This window comes from Zingiber officinale, chromosome 1B (assembly GCF_018446385.1).
Source record: "Zingiber officinale cultivar Zhangliang chromosome 1B, Zo_v1.1, whole genome shotgun sequence".
Classification (NCBI taxonomy): Eukaryota; Viridiplantae; Streptophyta; class Magnoliopsida; order Zingiberales; family Zingiberaceae; genus Zingiber; species Zingiber officinale.
The window spans coordinates 7,665,257-7,687,595 of NC_055986.1; the positions used below are offsets into that span (position 1 = coordinate 7,665,257).

Sequence of the window (22,339 nt, forward strand, 5' to 3'; positions counted from 1 at the left end):
CGGTATACCCGCACTTTGCGCAAATGTATTTATTATTATTATTATTATTATTTAAATAATAATAATAATAAGTACACTAGTAAACCTTGACTCGCTTACCTTAATTTTTTTTTAAAAAAATGTTTTAAATAATATCCCTTCGTGATCTTAAACTTACTATATATATAAAATATTATTATATTAAAATATCATTTATTAATTTAATAAAATTGTGGATTCAACCGCTCAGCCGTGATCGGGTCAATATTTTTCTATTATTTTCTTTTCGCGACGGGTTGGTGATCCACTGATCCGTGTCGCCCCGGTCCGTACTTCTGCACTTTACGCTGGAGCCGCAAAGCCAACCTGCCAGAGTCCAGATCCTCTGCGCCCGCCTCCCGTGCGCCCTCTGCGCCCGTCGCTACGCGACAAAAAATCCACGCGCTAAGCACGTGCGTTTCTCCGCTCCAATAATAAAACTCAACTCCAACGCACATATATCGCTTCCTGCTGATCGGTCTGTTGACCGATCAGCAAGAATGCTGATCGGTCAGAAGACCGATCAGCAGGAATGCTGATCGGTCTGACCGATCAGCAGGAATGCTGATCGGTCTGACCGATCAGCAGGAATGCTGATCGGTCTTGCTGACCGATCAGCATTCCAGCAGGATTTTCATACGCAACTTACAATGTTATCTTTCTCACTGCAAGACTAGGCAACCTTCTGCAAGGTTACAAGTAGCTCGATCGATAGGGGCTAATGACTGAAATGAGGTTTCCTTTTTCTCTTCCAGCTTGATCTTTTCCTTCGTAGACTCCTCTAGTCCAAGGGCCCCAAAGATGTAGTCTTCCACTTCTTTGAACCTTGCCTCCGAAAGAGAGACCTCAGCTAATAGCCTCCAAGCATATTGCTCTGTTGCCTCTTCGAAGTCTTTCTTGCGCTTCAGCACCATATGCCCACTGATCTCCCACACAGTAGGGTTCACTTGAGTCTCTAGGATCTCCTCACTCACTTCGCCCAAGGCTTGTTTTTCGGCATAACACTGCCAGAATGATACGATAAATAATACCTCTTTATTGACTGATAAATCTAAGAGCTATATTTTGAATATGACTAGTAAGTTCATGTGATCAATAGAAGTTTACCTGGGGAAAGAGAAAGATCCTCCAGCCTGAATCAGAAATAAGAACATTAAATGGGATATTGTTCTCTTGAAGACACTTGCAAGACTTGGAAACTACATCAGATAAGTCTTTCAAACTAGTTCCTCCCTCGTAAACAAGGCCCCTCACTGGATAGTTCAGCAATAGTGAGATCTTCACTCCACCATGGCACAGCAGACCTTTAGCAATTGGAACTCTTTGAGTAGGAGCTCTCTCCACAGGAAAAGGTATGGACAAAAAAGAAAAAAAAAAAAAAGTTAATAAAGCAAATCCTGCTGGAATGCTGATCGGTCAGCAAGACCGATCAGCATTCCTTCTGATCGGTCTGCTGACCGATCAGAATTCTTGCTGATCGGTCAATAGACCGATCAGCAGGAAACGATATGTGTGCGTTGGAGTTGGGTTTTATTACTGGAGCGGAGAAACGCACGTGCTTAGCGCGTGAGTTTTTTGTCGCGTAGCGACAGGCGCAGAGGGCGCACGGGAGGCGGGCGCAGAGGATCTGGACTCAACCTGCCAACCTCGTAACGTATCACCGCCAGGTCCCACCCGGTGACGCACGCCGCTGTCTCCACGTTGTCCCACCAATGTCCTCACGCCACCTCGGACATTTTTCGTCATCCGGCATGCCTTTTTCTGGAAGCTTTGGCTTCCCCATGTCCATCTCACTTGATCCCCTCCCCGGAGTCTCCCAGATCCCGATCTGCCGTCTCTCTTCCACTCTAGAGCACCACGCCTCCGCCGTCTCTTCTCCCCCACCCATTATCCTAACCCTAAATCATGGAGTCGCCCTTCGTGTCGGGGCCTTCCGGCCTGAGGCCGGGCTCCTCCCCCTCCGCCAACCCCAACGTTGTCGCCGCCGCCGCCGCCGCCGCCACCCAGTTCGCAGGGCCACTGATGCCTTTTCCCGCACCGAGCGCCTCCGTGCCGCCTCCGTTTTCCGCTCCTCCCCCAGCGTCCTCCCACCGGGGGCCTCCTCCAGCCTTAGCGTCTCGACCGCCGCCATCAGAGGCTTTTGCGCCTGCGATCGCGGACAGCAACGGGCATTCGTTTGACAACCTGGATGCGCCTCGGATTTCCCAAACCACTCCGGCGCAGCGAACTCCGCCAGAGAACGCCCCGACGTTGGCCACGGCGCCTCCTTCTGTCGCCCTTCCTCGTGCTCATTCGATTGGAAGGAGCACGAATGCAGCTGCCGCGCCTGTGTCTGCGCCGTTGTCGCTTCCGTTTGCTAGGCCACAGACTTTGCAGACGCCCTTATCTGGGCCGCGGCCGACGCAGCTACCTTTTGCTAGACCGCCACCATCGCAGCGACCCATTTCCGTACCGCCGACCTCGCAGCCCCCTCTTTCCCGGCCATCTATTCCTCAACAGCCTGCCGCAGGACCGCCGACCTCACAGTCATTTGGAGGATCGTCGAGTTTGCAGCCCTTCAGTGCGTCGTCGACCTTGCAGCCGCCCTTAGCTGGAATCCCGCCTTCACAGACCACCTTTGCCCGGTCGACCGTGCAGCCGCCTTTAGCTGGAATCCTGCCTTCACAACTCACCTTAGTCGGGCCGACAGCATCACAACCAACCTTCGCCGGATCATCAACCTCGCAACCACTTGGTAGGCCACCGATCCCACAGCCGTACATGGGAATCCCAACCTCTCAGCCATATGCTGGAAGGCCTTCTTCGCCACTGTATGAAGGTCCATTACCTACACGGCCATTCTCAGGGCCTCCGACCACAGGTGCTCCTTTTGAGGCGCCAGGTTGGTCATCACAACCACAGGAGGTTGGTGAATTTGATTTCTGAATAAATAAGTTATCCGCCTACAACGTCTATCTAAATACATTAGCAGGAAGTTATTTTGTTTCTTTCTCTTACTGGTCATAAGCATCAATTTAACTTGATGCTCTTCCTTCTATGTCGTTTTGGTTAGGACCATGCAATTTTGTGGTTCGCAGTCGGTAGCAATATGTACTGAATTAATAGAATAAGAGTTGATGCCATGATAATCCTTAAATTTGGTGTTAGATGGCTGCTTCCGTGCCTGGTTTTGGTCAAACACCTCCTAGAATGTTCAGCATGCCACCTCGTGCACCAGGCCAAACTCTACCTTCTGTTCCTTCTGCTATGGGGCACTTATCTCTTGCAGGCTCACGAGTATCAATGTTACAAAAGATCAATCCTAACCAAGTTCCACGACCCCTGCCTAGTTCATCAATCATATACTATGAGACTCGACAAGGAAATCAAGCAAACTTTCCTCCGGTAGACACTCATCTGCTATCTTTACTTGTAAAGCATATGTCTACTTTTGTCTTATTCTCCTCACATCTGCTTACTAGATCTCCTATCTTCGTTAATGCATTTCCTCAAATGATTTCTGACTTTTCTGATTGTAGCCTGCCAATAGCAATTTTATTGCTAATGACACTGGTAATTGCAGTCCTCGTTTAATGAGGTGCACCATGAACAAGGTATGGTTTCTAGACATATTCTTTATGCAGGTTGCTCAGAATAAGTTCCTTTAAGCTTAACCAAGCTCATTATTTGATAGATACCATGCACGGGAGATCTTCTATCTACATCTAGCATGCCTTTAGCTTTACTAGTTCAACCATTGGCACTACCGCATCCATCTGAGGAGCCTATTGAAGTAACGTATCTCTCTTTTTTGGTCACGATGAGCATTTGTTGGTTATTACTAATGCAGCAACTACAAGTTGTAGCCTTGACATTACCATCATCTCTTGCAAAACTTAATCAATCAAGAACCAACCATTTATACAATAGAAGTTCCATGGTTCATTGTAAACTTGTGCTAAAAGCTCGAGCAGTTAGCAAAGCTACTAATTCATATAATGGGCCACCACATTGTCCATATAGGGGATTAATGGACGTGAAGCATTTCTGTTTCAACAAGATCAAAGTAGACTCATAAGATGAATAATATATGAGAATGAATGCATAACAAAGTAACTGTACACAAACATACTTTGACAAATTATATGATCTACTAATCATTAGTTCCATCTGTCAATACCATGATGTGAATGCAAACCCCCAATACTAATGAAGTAGAATCCACCTTGCTCTTCCTGGAATGGTATCCACACCTATTGAGGGCATGACACTAACAAAGACTGATCCACAATCATCTTTGTCAACTTGTTAATCCCATCGTTAGAGGAATTAAAACAAGTTTCAGGTTCAAAGACATGGAGACATTCCTTGATAACTGTTGTTGCATCCCATCAACGAAAAAATCCTGACCATCAACAACTACCAAACTTGGAGGGAAAATGAGTATAAGAAAAGTACTTCAACACTTAGAAGATAAGAACACTGCTGGATACTGCCATTGCTGATATAGTTGCAACTGATCAGTTTTTGTAAGGGAACAGGAAGAAATAAGGAATGGGTGAAGTATCACAAAACTGCTACAATAAAATGACTTGTAATTAGTGTCACCATTTGCTAAATATGGACTTTGACATTGTTTTCCTTCAGATTTATAGTTAGACCATGAGCCGTAGGATCACCATGAGGTTGCTCCCTAAAACAACCTCTTCACTGTAGACTTCCTCCATGATATTATATTACCATCAGGCATTGATCATTTACTCTTTCATTAGCATTTGATTGTAAAGGCATTAAAAACAGGAAGAAATTCATAACTAAACTATATATCTTATTATCTAATAAATTACAGAAATATATATTTATAGTTATATGTTTACAAGAGAAAGAAAAGCTAGAGATAAAATAGGAAGATAAGCTAGCGATAAAATAGGAGATAAAATAGGAAGATAAGCTAGAGATAAAATATGAGATCACATAGGAAGATAAGATAAGATATTCTACACTCCCCCTCAAGCTGGATGGTATATGTTATACATCCCAAGCTTTTCTATTAACCGGTCAAACATAGGCTTAAATAGAGCCTTTGTAAGATTGTCTGCAACTGTGATAGGTACATAGGAAATTTCAATAATGCCTTCATCAATTTTCTTAATGAAATGTAGGTCAATCTCAACATGCTTCGTTTTCTCATGATGGACATGGTTGTGTGAAATTGAGATCGTAGCTTTGTTGTCACACCAAATAATTATGGAACTTTGCTTCGGTATGTGTAGTTCTTCAAGGAGTTGTTTCAGCCAAAGGGCTTCACATATAACAAGAGCAGTGGAACAAAGCTCAGCCTCGTCACTACTTCTTGCTACAATAGACTACTTCTTACTTCGCCAAGTGACCAGATTTTCGAACACAAAAGAACAATAACATGAAGTGGATCTCCGATCATTCGGACACCTTGCCCAATTAGCATCAACAAATACTTCAACATTTCTTGTGACATTCTTTCTTAATATCAACCCTCTGCCAAGAGTTCCCTTTAGATACTTTAAAATTATGTTTGTAGCATTCAAGTGACATTGATACGGTGAGTGCATAAATTGACTAATACAGGTCTAGTGTGTGCAAGATAAATCAATCTACTAGCAAGTCATTAAAATATGCCTCGGTCTACTGGTGAATCTTCTGAATGAGTCTCAAGTTTTACATTTGGATCCATGGGTGTATCAACGGGTTTGTATCCCACTAACCTGGTGTCTCTTAGTAAGTCGAGAATATATTTTCTTTGTGAGATGAATATTCCTTCCATGCTTTGAGCAACACTTCCATTCTAAGGAAAATCTAAGTTTCCCAAGATCCTTCATTTTAAATGTTGCTGCAAGATGTTTCTTTATCCTTTCCATCTCTTCAAGGTTATTACTGGTGATTATAATGTCGTCTTCATAAACAATCAGTATGACAATCTTATCCTTTACTCTATGGTGAAATAGAGTATGGTCGGTGTGAGCTTGCTTGTAACCAAGTTGCTGAACCGTCTTGGCAAATCTGTCAAACCAAGCCTTGGGGGATTACTTTAGACAGTAGAGAGCCTTCTTTAGACATCAAACTGAGGCTTCTTTATTCTTGTTGAACTCAGGTGGCAGATCCATGTACACCTCTTCTGCTAGATCATCGTTGAAAAAGACATTCTTGACGTCTAGTTGGTGAAGTGGTCAATCTAAGTTTGTTGCAAGAGATAGCAATACCCGAATAGTGTTGATATTTGCCACAACAGCAAAACTCTCTTGGTAGTCAATTCCATAAATTTGAGTGTACCCCTTGGCCACGAGACGGGCTTTGTATCTTTCAATCGAACCATCGCTTTTGCACTTAATCGTGAAGACCCCACCTGCAGCCAACCGGGTTCTTTCCTATTGGTCGATTGACTATGTCCCATGTATTGTTGTTTTCCAAAGCTTTGATCTCTTCATAGACTATTGTACGCCAATATTTGTGTTTAAGAGCCTCGTCAATATTAGCTGGTATTGCTGTTTCTGAGAGATTTGTTACCAAAGCACGCATATGTCTAGATAAATGAGAGTATCCTAAAAAATCTGAGATAGGATGTTGAGTACACATACGAGTACCTTTACGAAGTGCGATTGACATATCCAATTGTGGCAGCTTAGTATCATCAGGACCAAAACTTAAGCCAGGAGTGAGGCGATGGAGATATCAGATCAGACTTGGTTTCTATGTGCTTACTTCTGTTGTAGTACTAGTGTGATACGGGAAGATATTCGAGGTGATTATGGATTTTCCTGACTTGGAATTTCTAGATTTGCAGAAGGAGGGTAATCTTGAATTTCTGAATTTTGAATTTTTGGGTCTTGTGGAAGTAAGATAGATTCCTTATTTTATGGAGTTAAGATCTCCCCTGAGCTCGATTAGGAGGTGAATTTGTTTCCCAAAAATATTCTCAATTAGTTAGAGAAATATGTGATAGGGACAAATTTTTAATCAGAGACTCCCTTGGTAGAAGGCTTTGAATAAAAGGATTGATGTTTAAAAAAGGTGATGTCTCTAGAGATAAAATATTTTCTCTTTGAAGGAGAATAACATCTATAACCTTTTTAGTGGAAGAGTACCCAACAAAAACGAACTTGTGACTTTTAGGATCTAACTTAGACCTAATTTGATTATCAGTATTCTAAATGGTTGTTGAGGCGGCCGCCTAAACGGGAGGCGGGCATCAACTGCACCGCCTTAGGCTGAGGCGGTGCTTTAGGCAGTAACTCACCTTTTTCCACCATCGCCATGCTTGGAATCGCCACTACTGTCGTTTCTCCACTGCGATACGTCCAGATGCATGTCTTGGGCCCGACGACGAGTTTGGATGGGTTATGCGAGCCCGAACGTGGTGTCCGGGCCCTGCAACGCATTCGGACTCATCGCGACCCATCGCTCGAGCTCGGCAACGGACCCGGAGGCGTCCCACGGACCCGGCGATAGGCCTCGACATTGCTCGAACCCAATGACACGTCCGAACTCATTGCGCGGTCTCTGTGATGTGTCAAACTCGTCGCCCGACTGAAACAGAGTACGCGGGTAAATTGTAAGTTAGGATTTAATTAAATTATTTTATGTTAAGAATTTTAATCAACTCCTAACTATGATTGGGATAATTTAAATAGAATTAATTAAAACCTAATAAAATTATCCTATTAATTTAATATATATAAATTTTTTTTAAAAAAAATATTTAGATCAAATATTTAATTTTAAATTAATATATTTGATTAAAAGTAAATATTATAAAGAATAATGATTATTTATAATATTATGTATAAAAAAAGTAAAAAAATTCAACCGCCTAGGCGACCGAGGCAGTAGGCGGTCACTGCCGCCATTTACAACACTGTTGATTATGAATATGAACGAAAATCGAGCATCCAAATATGCTTAAAGGAAGATCAGAAAAGATATGAGATTTTGGAAACCATTCTTAAAGAGTGGAAATTGGGGTTTTAAATTTTAACACCCTAGATCGTAACCGATTTATCAAATAGCAAGCAGTTAGAATAGCGTCCTAAAAATATTTATTTAGATTGCTAGTAAAAAGTAGTATGCGAGCAACTTCTAGAAGATGATGATGTTTTCTTTCAGATACACCATTTTGTTGTGGTGTATTGACATATGAGCTTTGATGAATAATAACCCTTTTTGAAGAAAAATCATTTAGTGAGGAATTAATAAATTTGGTTCCATTATTAGTTCGAAGAATTTGGATATGAGAGTTAAATTACGTGAGAATCATGTTATAAAATTACTCAAATATATGAACAACTTTTAGATTTTTCACGTAAAAGAAATATCCAACAAATCTGAGAATGGTCATTAATGAAGGAAATAAACCACCTTTTATTTGAAATTGAAGAAATACGTGAAGGACCCCATAGGTCACTATGAACAAGGGGAAAAAATTTCGAAGCATGATATGGATGAATTGAAAAAGGAACCCTAGTGTGTTTAGCTAATTGATAGATTTCACACACAAAGTGATCTGAAGGAAGAAACAATGAAGGAAATAGGCGATGCATATAAGAGAAGCTAGGATGGCCAAGGCGATGATGGAGTAACTTTATTTGGTGGTGGCGGTGAGGAGAGACCAAACTACGAACAACTTGACAATAGGAATCTTCAGAGTTAGCACATAGAAAGTAGTACAATCCAGCCACTTCAACAGCACACCCAATCGTCGTCTTTCCTGAGTTCCAATCATGAAAAACACATGAGTTTTGGAAAAAATTAGCCACAATATCTGAACCCCGAGTTAGTTTGCTAATTGAGAGTAAGTTATATGACAACTTGGGAACAAATAAAATTTTATGCAGCAAAAGATTAAGACTAAAAGTCACAGTTCCAATTCCCGCTACTAGTAAATCAGATCTATTAGCCAAAGTAAAAGTACGAGTACCAGAATATCGACTGTATGAAGAAAAAATAGTGCGAGTACCTGACATATGCTCAGAAGCACCAGAATCAATAATCCAAGACTCACCCGATGTGGCTGACTCATTCATAGTAGAGGAGGAAATACCATGAGTCATCAAGGATATAGAGGATGAGAACATTTGACCAATTTGAATGAGTTGGGCCTGGGTGAAGGTCAAAGATGATAAGATGCTGCATCTGATTTGGCTGCAACCGGAGGCATGGATCTGTCAAAGTCGTGGTGGTGTTGTTCTTCACGACGGACCTCCAAAAAAATAGAATCAAGACTCGAGAGCAGTTTAATGCTTAGGATGCTACCATGAACATAATCGAGAATAGGATTGAGTCCGGTCAAAAAATCATAGGTTCGTTCTTTTGCAAGTAATTTGCAACAGATTTCGTTGTTGGTAGTGACAGTCTAGGCTAACTGAGTAAAGAGATCAAGTTCCTACTAGAGTTTGGTTAAAGAATTGAAATATTGAGTGACTATACAGTCATCTTGACGTAGATTTCTGAAACGATGTCGCAGATCGAACATTTGTGAAGAGTCCTCTAAATCTGAATAGGCTAAGTTGACTGCGTCCCATATTGCTTTCGCCGTCGAATAGAGGAAATAAATCTCAGCAATGGTGTCGTCCATCAAGAGTAGGAGCCATGCCATTACCATGGAGTTCTGGATGTCCCAATTAGCAAAGGAAGGGTTGGTTGAAGATGTCTTGGGAATATAACCATCAAGATAGCTGAAACGACCCTTCCCTCGTTGAACGGATCTGGACCATTGAAGATAATTCTGGCCAAAGAGCTTAAAGCTAGTGACTTGAAGGGTAAAGAATTATCAAAATTAGTGGGAGTAATTATGGGGTTTGATTGGCCAATGTCCTAAGACACATCGGAATCATTCATCCTGCTCACTTCTAAAAATTGAGTTTCCTCAAAAAATATTTTTTATTGCTCTGATACCATTAAAGAGCAATAAGTTGTTGCTTTGTTACCAAAAGGTCACGGGTTCGAATCCTGGAAATAGCCTCTTGTAAAAACTAGGGTAAGGCTGCATACAATGGATCCTTCCCGGGGACCTCACATAGCGGGAGCTTCGTGCACCGGGCTGTCTTTTTTTTTATATCATTAAAGAACTAAAAATAGGAAGAAACTCATAACTAAACTATATATCTTATTATCTAATGAATTACAAGACATATATTTGTAGTTATATGTTTACAAGAGATAAAGATAAGCTAGAGATAAAATAGGAAGATAAGATAAGATATTCTACAGACTGCTTTCTAGTATGTTTTTAAATATAAGCGAGATGATTGAAATGGAGGAGAGCATCAGGTATTTTTTTGTGATCGTAAAGTACCTTTAAAACTTAAAGGAAAGTTTTACAAATATGACGGTTAGACCTGATATGTTATATGGAGCTGAATGTTAAGCTATGATATGAGCACATGAGCGGAAGATGAGCATTGTAGAGATGAGGATGTTAAGGTGGATGTGCGAACATTCAAGGATGGACAAGAAAAGAATGAAAATATTAGAGAGAAAGTCGGGGTTGCACCTATTGAGGGAAAACTCCGGGAGACACATTTAAGATGGTACAGATATGCATTTAGACGACCAATAATGTTCCAATTAGATGATGTGAAACTATGACAAATGTTCATATCAAATGAGGAAAAACAAGACCTAAAAAGACTTAACAATAAAATAAGATAAAATTCCAATGGCGTAGAATGATCCATATAGCCAACCCCACCTAATGGGATAAGGCTTGATTGCTGGTGTTTCTTATCTTGATGTAACATTTTGTGTCTATGATGAAATGTTGGATTGTGGCTATTGATTCGCATATGTACTATTGTCAATCTAAATATATTATTTGTCATGAACAAAAGGTTGATGCTTAGCCTTATTTTTGTAATTGAAATGTTTAACATACAAGCTTAAATTGACTATCTTTCATTCATACACAAGTTAAAATGATTATTGTCATGATTAAATTGATGTTTAGCCTTATTTGTCATGATTATTTAAATTGACTATCTTAATTGTTATTAATCTGCTATGTTTTCTCATAGATGTAGCTTGTACCATCTACCCTCTTCTTATGCCTTTTCTTTGGAGAAATATAGATTGTGGACTTTGGTGAAAATGGGCCTATCCGGTGTTCGGGGTGCGGGGGTTACATAAACCCTTTTTTTAAATTTATTGACCATGGGGAAAAGTTCATCTGCAACTTATGTGGTAAGTTTTAACATTTGGCTATGACACATAACTCTAGTCTATTTCTTTGGGTTTTGCTTTTTCATTTCCATTTATATAGAGGTTATGCAACTCAATCTTCTTACTGAGAATGTGCTCATCAATTTTACTCTTAGGAGGTTTCTGAAGCATTGACTACTTGCAGTACACCTTCATTAATTTTTTTTTGAGGTTTCTAACTTCTAGATATGGATATCTTTTAGGTTCTACCAATGTCACGCCACAGGACTACTATTCTAATCTTGGGCAAAATGGAAGGAGACACGATGCTGACAAAAGGCCTGAACTGTGTAGAGGAACAGTTGAATTTGTTGCTACTAGGCAATATATGGTGAGTCTCTTTTGGCTGTCTCTGATCTAATTCTAGATTTCTTAGTGCTCATTTAACTATTGACAAAGGTGCAAATACTAATAGAATAATTTAATGAAAAGATAATTCCTGTGAAATAAGTATTATTCCACAAAGGTTGTTCTCTGGTGCACCATTTTGGATATCCGGTAAATATATTCTTTGCTTGCATCCGAACGATTGACTAACACAATGTTAGTAGATTGTGATTTAAGTAGGTTGAAACAGTTTTATATCTTGTGTAAGTGAAATCTTCTCTAAGCCATATGATTTAGTTCCTTGGAAGAGGAGTCATGATGAGTTCCACAGTGGTGAATTAGCTCATCATTGATTGAGGGATAGGGGCATTTCCTCCCTGCACTGTTTAACCTCTATTACCTCTCTGATGCACTTTTTTTCCTTCTTATTTATTTAATTTCTCTTTTGAAAAAAAATAATACGCAACCCTTCTCAGTTGGGCTTTTTATCCACCAGCATCACCACAACAACATTCACAAAATGACAAGAATTCTAGTGGTTTTCAACCTCCTTTATCTGGAAGAACTTAATCTCACAATCTTAATTAGCAAGAATGGACATAAACTTTGCATGGGAGGGAAAGCGAAAACGGAAGTGAATGAAAGAGAATGAAAGAATAAGAAAACCACGATTGAATGTAAATTCAGTTATGTTAATCCACAAAATCTTTTCCGAAAACATTAGTTCTCTTGTTTTGTTTCTCAATGAGAACCTTTGGGGAACAGTTCTTTTGTTGTCACACTTTTATTTTTGTAAGAAATTCTAGTCTTCATGGGTGTCAATCACAAGATAAAAGAATGATCATTTCAAACTCAATGCTCATTAAGCTATCATATGGTCTTTTGAGTTATGCTAATTTCTGTATTATCACCTTGTGTCAGGTCCGTGATCCCATGCCTGCTGTCTTTTTCTTCCTTGTCGATGTTTCAGTGAATGCTGTACAAACAGGTGCAACTGCTGCAGCTTGTAGTGCAATTAGTCAGTCTCTTGCTAATCTTCCTGTAAGTTTCTTCTATTCTGCTGTTTATTTGTGGAGCCTCAATTAGCTCTTAGCTGCATTATTGCAACACACACCCAGTGAGGAAATACAAAGAATATATCCAAGTAGCAAGCAGATAAACTAATGTTATATTTGCATGGGCATGTTTATTTATGCACCTTAGATATTTGTTTCCAACAGAATGTTAATTGGCCAGATTTGGACAGTAACTTAATTATTTAACTGCATGTGACTATACCAATATGTTTTCTTGGTTCATATCATCTGCTTCACCAGAAGGCATACTCATCTGAGCCCAAATTGACATTAGAGTGTTGGTACAAGAATTTATCCATGCACATGAGCAACTTTAGGATAGAATATTGGGATATAGTGTCCTAGAGCATGAAGCTTCTTGGTATGCTCATAAAGTTAATTAGAATCTCCTTATTCCTGCATGTAAATAACTTGACACTTGAAGAACCCTCCTCTAACCTACTCTTTCCCATATTTATTTTTTTTAACTTGATCATTTGCCATTTAGTTTAGATGGTTGAAATTTATACTGTTTTTCTTAACTAGTTGGGTATTTCAATTGTCTCCTGCATTAAAAAGACATCTTTTTTGCAGGATGGCCCTCGAACAATGGTTGGTATTGCCACTTTTGATTGCACTGTTCATTTCTACAATTTAACGAGATCCTCACAACAGGTATTCAACTAAAGTATCATGTTGTCAAGCATTTGATCAATGTGTTTCTCAGCTAAGAGTCAAAGCTTTTTAATTCTTAATGCCTGTGCATATCTTACCTAAAGTACTTGTATTCAAATTAAATTATTTGAATATTAAGTTTAAAACATAAAATTAATATGCAAAATTTGACAAGTTTGAAAACAAAGAAGAGTTATCTTGAAGAGGAGATATTGATTATCTTATTTAATCAATATCAAACATAAGAAATACTATCGAACTGAAATATATAGCATTGTAGTTTTTATTTCTGAACTGCTTAGATGAGATAACTAAACCACCAACTATTTGACTCACAATTGATGCAAAATACTTAAATTCAAGCCTACTTATCTAAGCTTATAAAGCTTTTTTATTAGTCCACAACTCATAATGTGGTACTACACTAGAGTATCACTACCATAATCTATGCTTTAGACTTGACATCCCTTCAAGACCCAAAGTCAAACTCACTGCTCGAATTCTTCCCTAGTAGGTGGCATGTGAAGCTCTATGGTGGTTACACCATCACACATGCCTTTTTGAATGCCTCAATGTGTCTATAATTAAGTCTGTTTAATGCTAGTTGTCATGACTCGCTTAAATAAAACAACTAACCTAATAACTTGTTAAGCCGAACCACTAACCCAAATCCTTAAGCCTAAATTAATAGTAGATGACACCTCTAAGTTTATAACACTTTGTTAGCTCACCATATGTAGTACTAAAATATGGTGCCACTATTTGAGTCTCACCATAAATTAACTATATATGCTCATTAGAGAACAACTCTTTATACCATTTTAGGATGAGGTTTAGCTGATCACAACAGATTCTCAAATATTTTGTTAATCATCAAAATGACCCAATGTTTTCTCAGTACTTAATCTATAGATGTTACATTTGGATTACAAAGTGCATAAAAATATAGAAGAATATTTCTATTCAAATAAAAGTCCAAGACTGTTTTTTGTACTTTTGAATACTTTTGTTTGAGGATTTGTCTAGTTTATCTATATTTTATATTGCATGTAAGCTTTTTCCAGAAATGTTAGTGTACTTTATGACTTTTTCTTTATTCACTCCACCATGCATTTCTGACATAAGATAATTTGATGAGTAATCTATGCATTAGTCTTCAAGACTAACAGTGATCTGCATATTGCATTACAGCCTCTAATGCTCATTGTTCCCGACATAGATGATGTTTATACACCTCTCCACATGGATATAATTGTGCAGCTTACTGAGGTTAGTTGTCTTTGCCCTTTTGTTAAGATTACAAAGATGTAAATAATCACCCTTTTTGTCTTTTTACTTAAAATGTTTCATGTTTCTGAGACTTCAGTGCCGCCAAAGTTTAGAACAGTTGCTAGAGAACATTCCAGGGATGTTTGGCAGCAACAAAATTGCTGGATCTGCATTTGGTGCCGCTATCAAGGTGATAATTATGTACTAGTATAAAAGTAGTGGTATCTCATTTTCTTTTCCTTTCTTGAATTGGGAATTATGAGTACACTACAAAATTTTTTTATTTCTTAAGAACTATTTTCTGCACTAAATCAGTCAAGAATTTGAGGGTCCTTGCAGCGACGAATTAAGGGTAATTTCATTTGTTTGCAGGCTGGGTTTCTGGCTCTGAAACCAACAGGGGGAAAACTACTTGTATTTCAATCAGGTAACCAGCAAAACTCTTGAGAACTATAATCCCAACCAATCAAAGTAGCAGTCCTTTACTCCTTTACACACACGATCAACCTCTATGTACTAGCATATCTGAGATTGACACAAAATTATATGATTATAATGATAAATACTAGTCAATAATTAATCATATTAACATGCTTTTAAATCCCTGATCCTAATACCGGTGTAGAATTTTGGCTCTCATTTCAATTGTTTGTTTGATTATGTTTCTGCAGTAGAGGAACCATGAGTGTAGGTTTGGCTGCTCTTTTTTTAGATCCACATTGAAGTGAGGCCAGATGGAAGTTTTGAGGTGCAGGTAGAATCAACATGAGAGCATTCCTTGTTGTAGGTGGACTTGAATTGGTTTATTGAAGAACAATTTTTTTTCTGCAATAAGAATTGTCACACTCAATGATAGTGTTGTGTACATACTACATACTATGTGATATATTTCTTCATATCCTTTTCTTGTTCAAATTGGGATTCTACCTAACTCATCTAAATGTCAACAATTCTAGGTTATTGATGAATCATAAGCTCATATAAGGCATAGATTGAAGAATGGATCATCCCCATTGATTCCTTATGGAAAACAACTTTTTGTGGTACCAAAATTGTTGAGAACATTGTAAACTGTACTCAGCTCATATTACTTGAATAGGCACAAGTTCAAGTCAACTGTCCACAAACTAAATTAATTTCTTGTGTTCCTTCTACCTAATTCATATAGGATCCTTTAGTTTTGCTGATATGATACTTGTATTGTGCAAGAATTTTACTTTTCTTCATTTTGCAGTCCTGCCATCAGTTGGTATCGGGTCTCTTTCTTCCAGAGAAGCTGAAGGAAGAACCAATGTCCCTGCTAGTGACAAGGTATGGGCACCCTTTGTATCCTTTGTTACCCTGTCAAGATGATTTCCCGTTGTTAGTGTCATGGAACTTGTTTGGGAAGTGGTAGAATTATTTAGCAGAAACAAAAATAATTTGTTCAGTAAAAACAATTCCACTCAATATTTGAATTTTGACAATGATTAATACCTTTTTATTAAGTGATGTGTGCCTTCATTTTTGTATTTGCTTGACACTGTTGTTGATGGTTTTTATTTATTTTCTCCAGTTAAGTTGCCAATATATAACAATGCCCCTGTGATGACTTTTGTATATAACTTCTTGAAGTTTGTATGAGTTTTCTGCTACTTGATTTGACATATAATATATAGTCAATGATTAGGTGTCAATTGAGGTTTTTGAAAATGTCTTATCTATAATTTTGTCAATCTGATATCATGTGATTCCAGAAGGCTCATAAGTTACTTCAGCCAGCAGACAAGACACTTAAAACCATGGCCATAGAGTTTGCTGAGCACCAGGCAAGTCACTTGGGCTCTTTCTTGTGTGTTATCCATCAATAAAGTGGAAAGTAAGTTTTTTGTCGTTCTTCAGGTGTGTGTGGATATATTTGTCACTACCCAGACTTTTGTTGACATTGCTTCCATTTCTATTATTCCAAGAACTACAGGAGGGCAGGTATTGCTTTTATCCTAATGCTATAATAGGAACTGGCTCACAAATTATACTAATGCAAATTGCTTTACACTAGAAGTTCTCAAATACAGCTCCAGTTAATATTAATTAACCTAAATTCCTTATTAGAATCTCTCATATAATAGACAGTTGTTTTATCATTGCCCAGATGCACGATGAATTGATGGTTTATATTTAAAGAAATTCAAATGCTATCATAACTTTACTATCTTAGAGAAGTTAGATTTAGTCCAGCAGATGATAAAATGAGTAAGTAACAAAGGTTAAGATAGAATGAACAAGTTCAAAGATGAGCAGTATCTAGTCATACAAGATGAAAGCATTGGAACTCAAAGGTCTAAGGGATTTAAGGAAGCCATATACGGATATAACTAATAATATACCTTCACATAGAGTTCAATAGAAAGATAAAGTCCATATAACTGGCCCCATATATAGATGGGGCTACATTATTTAATGATAATGATTTCTTTGGTCTCCCTACTGTAATTAGTGTGGTGATTGTATAACCAACTATTGCATTACATTATCTTTATTGGATTTTTTTTATTATTCTTAGCAGATCCTGATTTTGAGTTTGATTTTATCTATAATGTTTTTGACTCAGTGGTAGTAGTCTCCTTTAAATACAAATCATAAAATCTACATTTCAAAGACAACTAATAAGAACTCTACCAAGGCAGAGAAAGTATCTTCTATTTTTCAGAAAATGGTCTTATATAAAATGCTTCAACTTCAACCTTCACTGGCATTGCTTTCAGAAAGAATCTTTTGCATCAAAACCTTCTTTCATTAATTTTATTGTTACAATTTGTGCATATTACATCATCTGCTGTGATGTGAATCCGTCACCCAAATCATAATTTTCAGGCAGTAGGGTTATAGATTTACAGCTGCTGTTGTTCCTTTGTTATTAGGCATCAGCACATTGCAATGTTCAATGGTCATGAGTACTTTCTTTTTGCAAAATAATAAACTATTTACCTTGAGAAACCTTGTTCCTTGATGCTGGAGCTTGTGTCTCAATTTTCACTTGCATTGTTGCAGGTCTATTATTATTATCCATTTTCTGCTCTTTCCGATCCGGGTAAACTCTACAATGATCTTAAATGGAACATTAGTAGACCGCAAGGTTTTGAAGCAGTGATGCGTGTTAGATGTAGCCGGGTAAACTTGATTCTGCATTTAAAACTTCCTTACAACCTGTACCATGTTTGCTAGACAATTTCTATAACCAGAACTATTGCCTAAATGTTTTATTTAATAGGGTCTTGAAGTTCAAGAATACTCTGGAAATTTTTGCAAAAGTGTTCCCAGTGATATTGATCTTCCTGGTGTAAGTAGCTACTTAATATTACTTTCTAACTGATGTTTAGCTAATTTATATTGTTTGATTACTTTAATAATTCTCCTAAAGCTACAACAACATCAAGTTAAATTCTGCTTTTGAGCATGATGATAAAGGTACTAGATTTGTTTCTAGAAACAATATGGTATACACATGGAATAACTACTATTTCTTATGAAGAATACATGTATAAAGCTCTGAACCATTTTGCAATAGTCTGTTGGACATTTATCTGTTCTATTCTTCTTTTTCATCAGTATTAACAAAACAGAAGAAGCTATAACTGCAATAGTTAAACCAGAGTTCCCAAAACATTGAAAAAAAACTATAATGTTACAAATTTTTTATGCCCATATCAACTAACTGCATCAGATGTGTGCCCAACTAAGTTACCACCACAATTCGTGCTTGTTAAGCATGCAGTTTTAAATGCCAAATTGATAGTGAGGAATCCTTCCATATTTGTGTCACATTGCAATTCAAGAATTGATAAGCTCTATGTTTGATAACTAGACTTGGGTACGAGTGTCAAATATGTGTGTAGATCATTGTGTCTGATACGATTATTGTTAGAAACTTTTATATGTAATCAACGGTATCGAGTGTCTGCTCAAAAGTGTTGATATCCAACATGGGTATTGAAGGACCAGATGAAGGGTATAAATGTCAGAGTCCTATGTAGTGCACTTACTCTCTCACATCTGGGAAAAACAGAGGAAAAGTACCAGCGCATTCTTATGAGACCTAGTGAAGATTATTGCATGGCAGTATGTAAGCAACTATGCCAGCTTTTCCTTGGGCTAACTTGCTGCATAGGCTCTCCAAAAGTTCTTGAAATCTCAGCATAACTGATGAATAAAATAGACAAAAATGTGTGGCGTGAATCATCTAGTTAGCTTTAACCTTAATGTCACTTCAAAGTTCAAACATATATGTAACTTGCAAACCGACCTTGATTTTGGTGCCATCAAGATGCACCTGGATGTTTGTGCTTACGCAATCAGTTTTGTACTCTCTTTTTTGACACCTTTGTGTATCTATTGGATTCATGTAAAGGTTAATGTGATTTATCCTAACACCATTTCTGGTAGAATTCCAATATATATATATATAATTGGAGTATCTTATACTGACTATCTTAACGTTCCATGCATTAATTATTTTATTTCAGAGTATTTTTCATTCCTCTAATCAAGTCTTTCTTATCCAGATTGACAGTGACAAAACCATAATGGTCACATTTAAACATGAGGGCAAGCTCCAGGTGAATTCAGAATGTACATTTCAGGTTTGTGGTGGAACCTACATGAATACTGGGATTAATTGGTGTATCTCCCATGTCCTGACCTACTTTTGTTAATGATGTCCTGCTACTAAAGACATGATAACTTTGCAAGTCACATTTTTCCTTTCTCTAATATTTATAGTATCACTCGGTCATGCTATTTCTGCAGTGTGCACTTCTTTATACCACTGTGTATGGGCAACGAAGGATTCGAGTTATTAATCTGTCCCTTACTTGCACTGATAATATCAGCAGTTTGTGCCAATCCGCTGATTTGGATGCTCAATTTACTTGTTTGCTCAAGCAAGGTAAAGTTCTACTTCTACTATCTATTATCTTCACGAGTGCCTTCTGCTTACTGGAATTCTGCAATATAACATACTACAGTTTTGTTAATTCTGAAGCTTATAAGTGTATGTTTTTGCTTGTTTAGTTTTGAAAGTGCAAGTGTGCTGTATAAACTATAATATTTAATTCAGATTTAGCTAAATGTTTTGCATTTGTCTATGCTTGCAGCTGCAAGCAGCATCCCTATGAGCCCTCTTTCTCAAGTAAGGCAGCAAATCACTGATCTCTGTATCAACATCCTACATTCCCACAGAAAATATTGTGCAACAGTATCATCATTCAGACAATCTCCAGAGACCCTCGAACTATTGCCTCTATATACTCTAGGTATGTTTCTATGCATGACAAAGATTGGAGCATTTATTGTATCATTGGTGTCATTGGTGTTCTTACTCTTTTCTACTTCAGCTTTGTCTAAAAGCGTTGGTTTGCGGAACGATGGAAGTGTCGATGATCGATCATATTGGGTCAGCCGTGTTGCATCTCTTTCTGTACCATTAGCTATCCCATTAGTATATCCTAGGATGATATCACTTCATGATCTTGCTACCAAGGTCTGTATGGTTGGTTTCCATTTTTAATTTTTCCTCAAACAGACTATTGATATCCAATAATTAGCCTTGACTCATGATAATTCAAATGACGCAGGAAGAGAATGGGTCCCTTTTAGCATCTACTATTTTTCTCTCTAGTGAGCACATAAAAGATGATGGGATTTATCTTCTTGAAAATGGTGAAGATGGTTTAATTTATATCGGAAACATGGCCAACCAAGACACTCTTCAACAGCTATTTGGAGTTTCTTCTGTGGAAGGGCTTCCATCTCAGGTACCTTCATTTCTCTTGGATTTCTACTTATCATTGGCCTCTTCTTCATTTTCCTTCTTGGCAATCTTCTTTCAATCAAGAATATTTGTGATGATTACTGATGCAACTAATACATATGCAAACTTGTCAATAATTTAATACCTGGCAAATTTTCCACTATTACAGCTCCAACAGTTCTAAACCATCAGTAGATTTAAGTTCTGTTAACCAGGCACATGTATAAGCAAACTTTAGGTTCTGTTATCCACTCACATGCATAAGCAAAACATCTTTATCTTGATCATGAGTGTTCATGGGCCTCAGAGTTCGTGAGTTGTGTCGACACAAATCATGAGAATCCTAGCAGCGTTTTGGAACCAATTTTCGTGTAAAAGAATTTCAATTCTATACCATAAAAGAATTCTTAAAAATCATAATTTCAATTGTTATTTTGGATTTATGTTTGGAATCGAGTGAAAAAAAATGAGAATTTGAATTCCATTTCCTTTTCCCTTTTGTTTAGAATCACAAGACTTGTTTATCTTAATATCCGAGGTTCCTTTGCTCATGTTTTTTTTGAAGGAATTCTCAAAGCAGATTTGACCAATTAGTGTTTTCAATCTCTATTCTTTAGAAAATTGAATTCTATTCTTATTTCTTACTTTTCTTTGTCGAGTAAACCAGCAATCTGATACAATACCAAAAATAGAGTTCTAATTTCATAGAACACCAAAAATAAAGTTCAAAACTTGCTGGATATCCCTCTCTTTCACTTATCTATCAAATTTAAAACAACTTTGCAAGATGCAGCTTTAGCCGTGTGCAATTGTTAGCCATAGATTTTTTTAGACGTAGGCTAGTTACTGATGAGATGAGTTTTTTTATCAATGTAGCTTGCATTGCAACAATTTGACAATCCTCTGTCAAAGAAACTTAATGATGTACTTAATGAGATAAGACAACAAAGATGCTCGTATCTACGGTATGGCTGTTATTTGGCTTTTCTCATTCAGTAAAATAATAGTTCTATAGTTTTATAACAACAAAATTTTAAAATCCAATGCAGTTTATGGGTTTGCCGAAAGGGAGCTCCTTCAGGTTAGTAAAAGTTTCAATCTCATAAATCAACATTTAGTTTGTTCAAGTATTTTGGCCTTTGTTGTTGTTTGCTTGCCACGGAACCTTTTTTGCTGCCGAAACAATCTGCCATCTCATTGTAGTATCACTTTTGGGCAGGCTTGCAATTCCTTTCATATATGGTTGACGACAAAACCCCTGGTGAACTCTCCTACGTTGAGTTCTTTATGCATGTGCAGCAGCAAATCAAAACATTTTAAACAAAAATGTTTTGATCCGAATGTGTGCTTATTCAAAAACAATTTTGGTTATTGGCATTTTTTTTTTCTGGCACCAAATTTACTGAGAGACAAGAACAAGAGGAGCATCAAATGTTTCTCGGTGCTCATGCTGAGTTCCGTCAGGTGAGCGGCCACAATGGCCACAATTGCTGATTCGAATGTTTTCAACTTTGTTAGTAATGACACCTGACGTGCAGAATGAGTTTTTTTTTAGATTGTGAACAAGATGATTGGTAAAAATTCATGTACCATTTGATTTTAATGTCCATATACAGGACTATTATTTCAAAACAAGTCACCGCAATGATAAAATGTTCCTTGCAATATTAGAGAATGGCTTATTCTATTTGACTAGTTTGGCTTGCTTGTTCAACCCAATCCATTTTTTTTCTCAGCTCTTCCCTCTTGAAGCTCACACAAACCTCTCAGTTCCTCTAGTTGCTTGGCCTGTGTGACTCGCTTGAGTCATTTTTGAATCATCCAATCTATTCTCGGCTTGATTGATATTAATTTTTTTTTTTATGTGAAATTAACATTTGGTTTGTATGATCCTACCATCTCTAGATGTGCATTTGGTAATGAGGGATGAAACGGTTTTTATTCTTTCTATAATTACATTTCAATATTTGTTGAACAATTTGAAGAACTTGTATCATTTCAT

General features: G+C 37.6%; 2 protein-coding genes across 3 annotated transcripts; one reads left to right on the forward strand and one right to left on the reverse strand.

The window, feature by feature from the left end:
* Positions 1–663: 663 nt before the first annotated feature.
* On the reverse strand, positions 664–1,906 carry LOC122024339 (GDP-L-galactose phosphorylase 1-like). The gene is made up of 3 exons (XM_042582984.1): positions 1,774–1,906; positions 1,126–1,418; positions 664–1,022 (listed from the first exon to the last, which is right to left on the reverse strand). Exons 1-3 carry the CDS (start codon positions 1,904–1,906, stop codon positions 681–683), a joined length of 768 nt encoding a protein of 255 aa, XP_042438918.1. The 3' UTR covers positions 664–680.
* Positions 1,801–22,032, forward strand: LOC122048617 (protein transport protein Sec24-like At4g32640). 2 transcript variants are annotated; one of them, XM_042610166.1, is made up of 24 exons: positions 1,801–2,922; positions 3,166–3,402; positions 3,537–3,611; positions 3,692–3,790; positions 11,094–11,205; positions 11,427–11,554; positions 12,472–12,591; positions 13,200–13,280; positions 14,472–14,549; positions 14,647–14,739; positions 14,922–14,976; positions 15,784–15,860; positions 16,286–16,357; positions 16,431–16,514; positions 17,580–17,699; positions 17,800–17,868; positions 19,091–19,168; positions 19,335–19,473; positions 19,682–19,840; positions 19,922–20,067; positions 20,162–20,341; positions 21,214–21,302; positions 21,387–21,418; positions 21,557–22,032. In XM_042610166.1, the coding sequence occupies exons 1-24, from the start codon at positions 1,924–1,926 to the stop codon at positions 21,655–21,657; spliced, it is 3,423 nt and encodes a 1,140-aa protein (XP_042466100.1). In that variant the 5' UTR covers positions 1,801–1,923; the 3' UTR covers positions 21,658–22,032. The 2 variants fall into 2 exon arrangements, with proteins under 2 accessions (XP_042466100.1, XP_042466106.1); XM_042610172.1 differs by having other exon boundaries at positions 16,289–16,357.
* Positions 22,033–22,339: the final 307 nt, after the last annotated feature.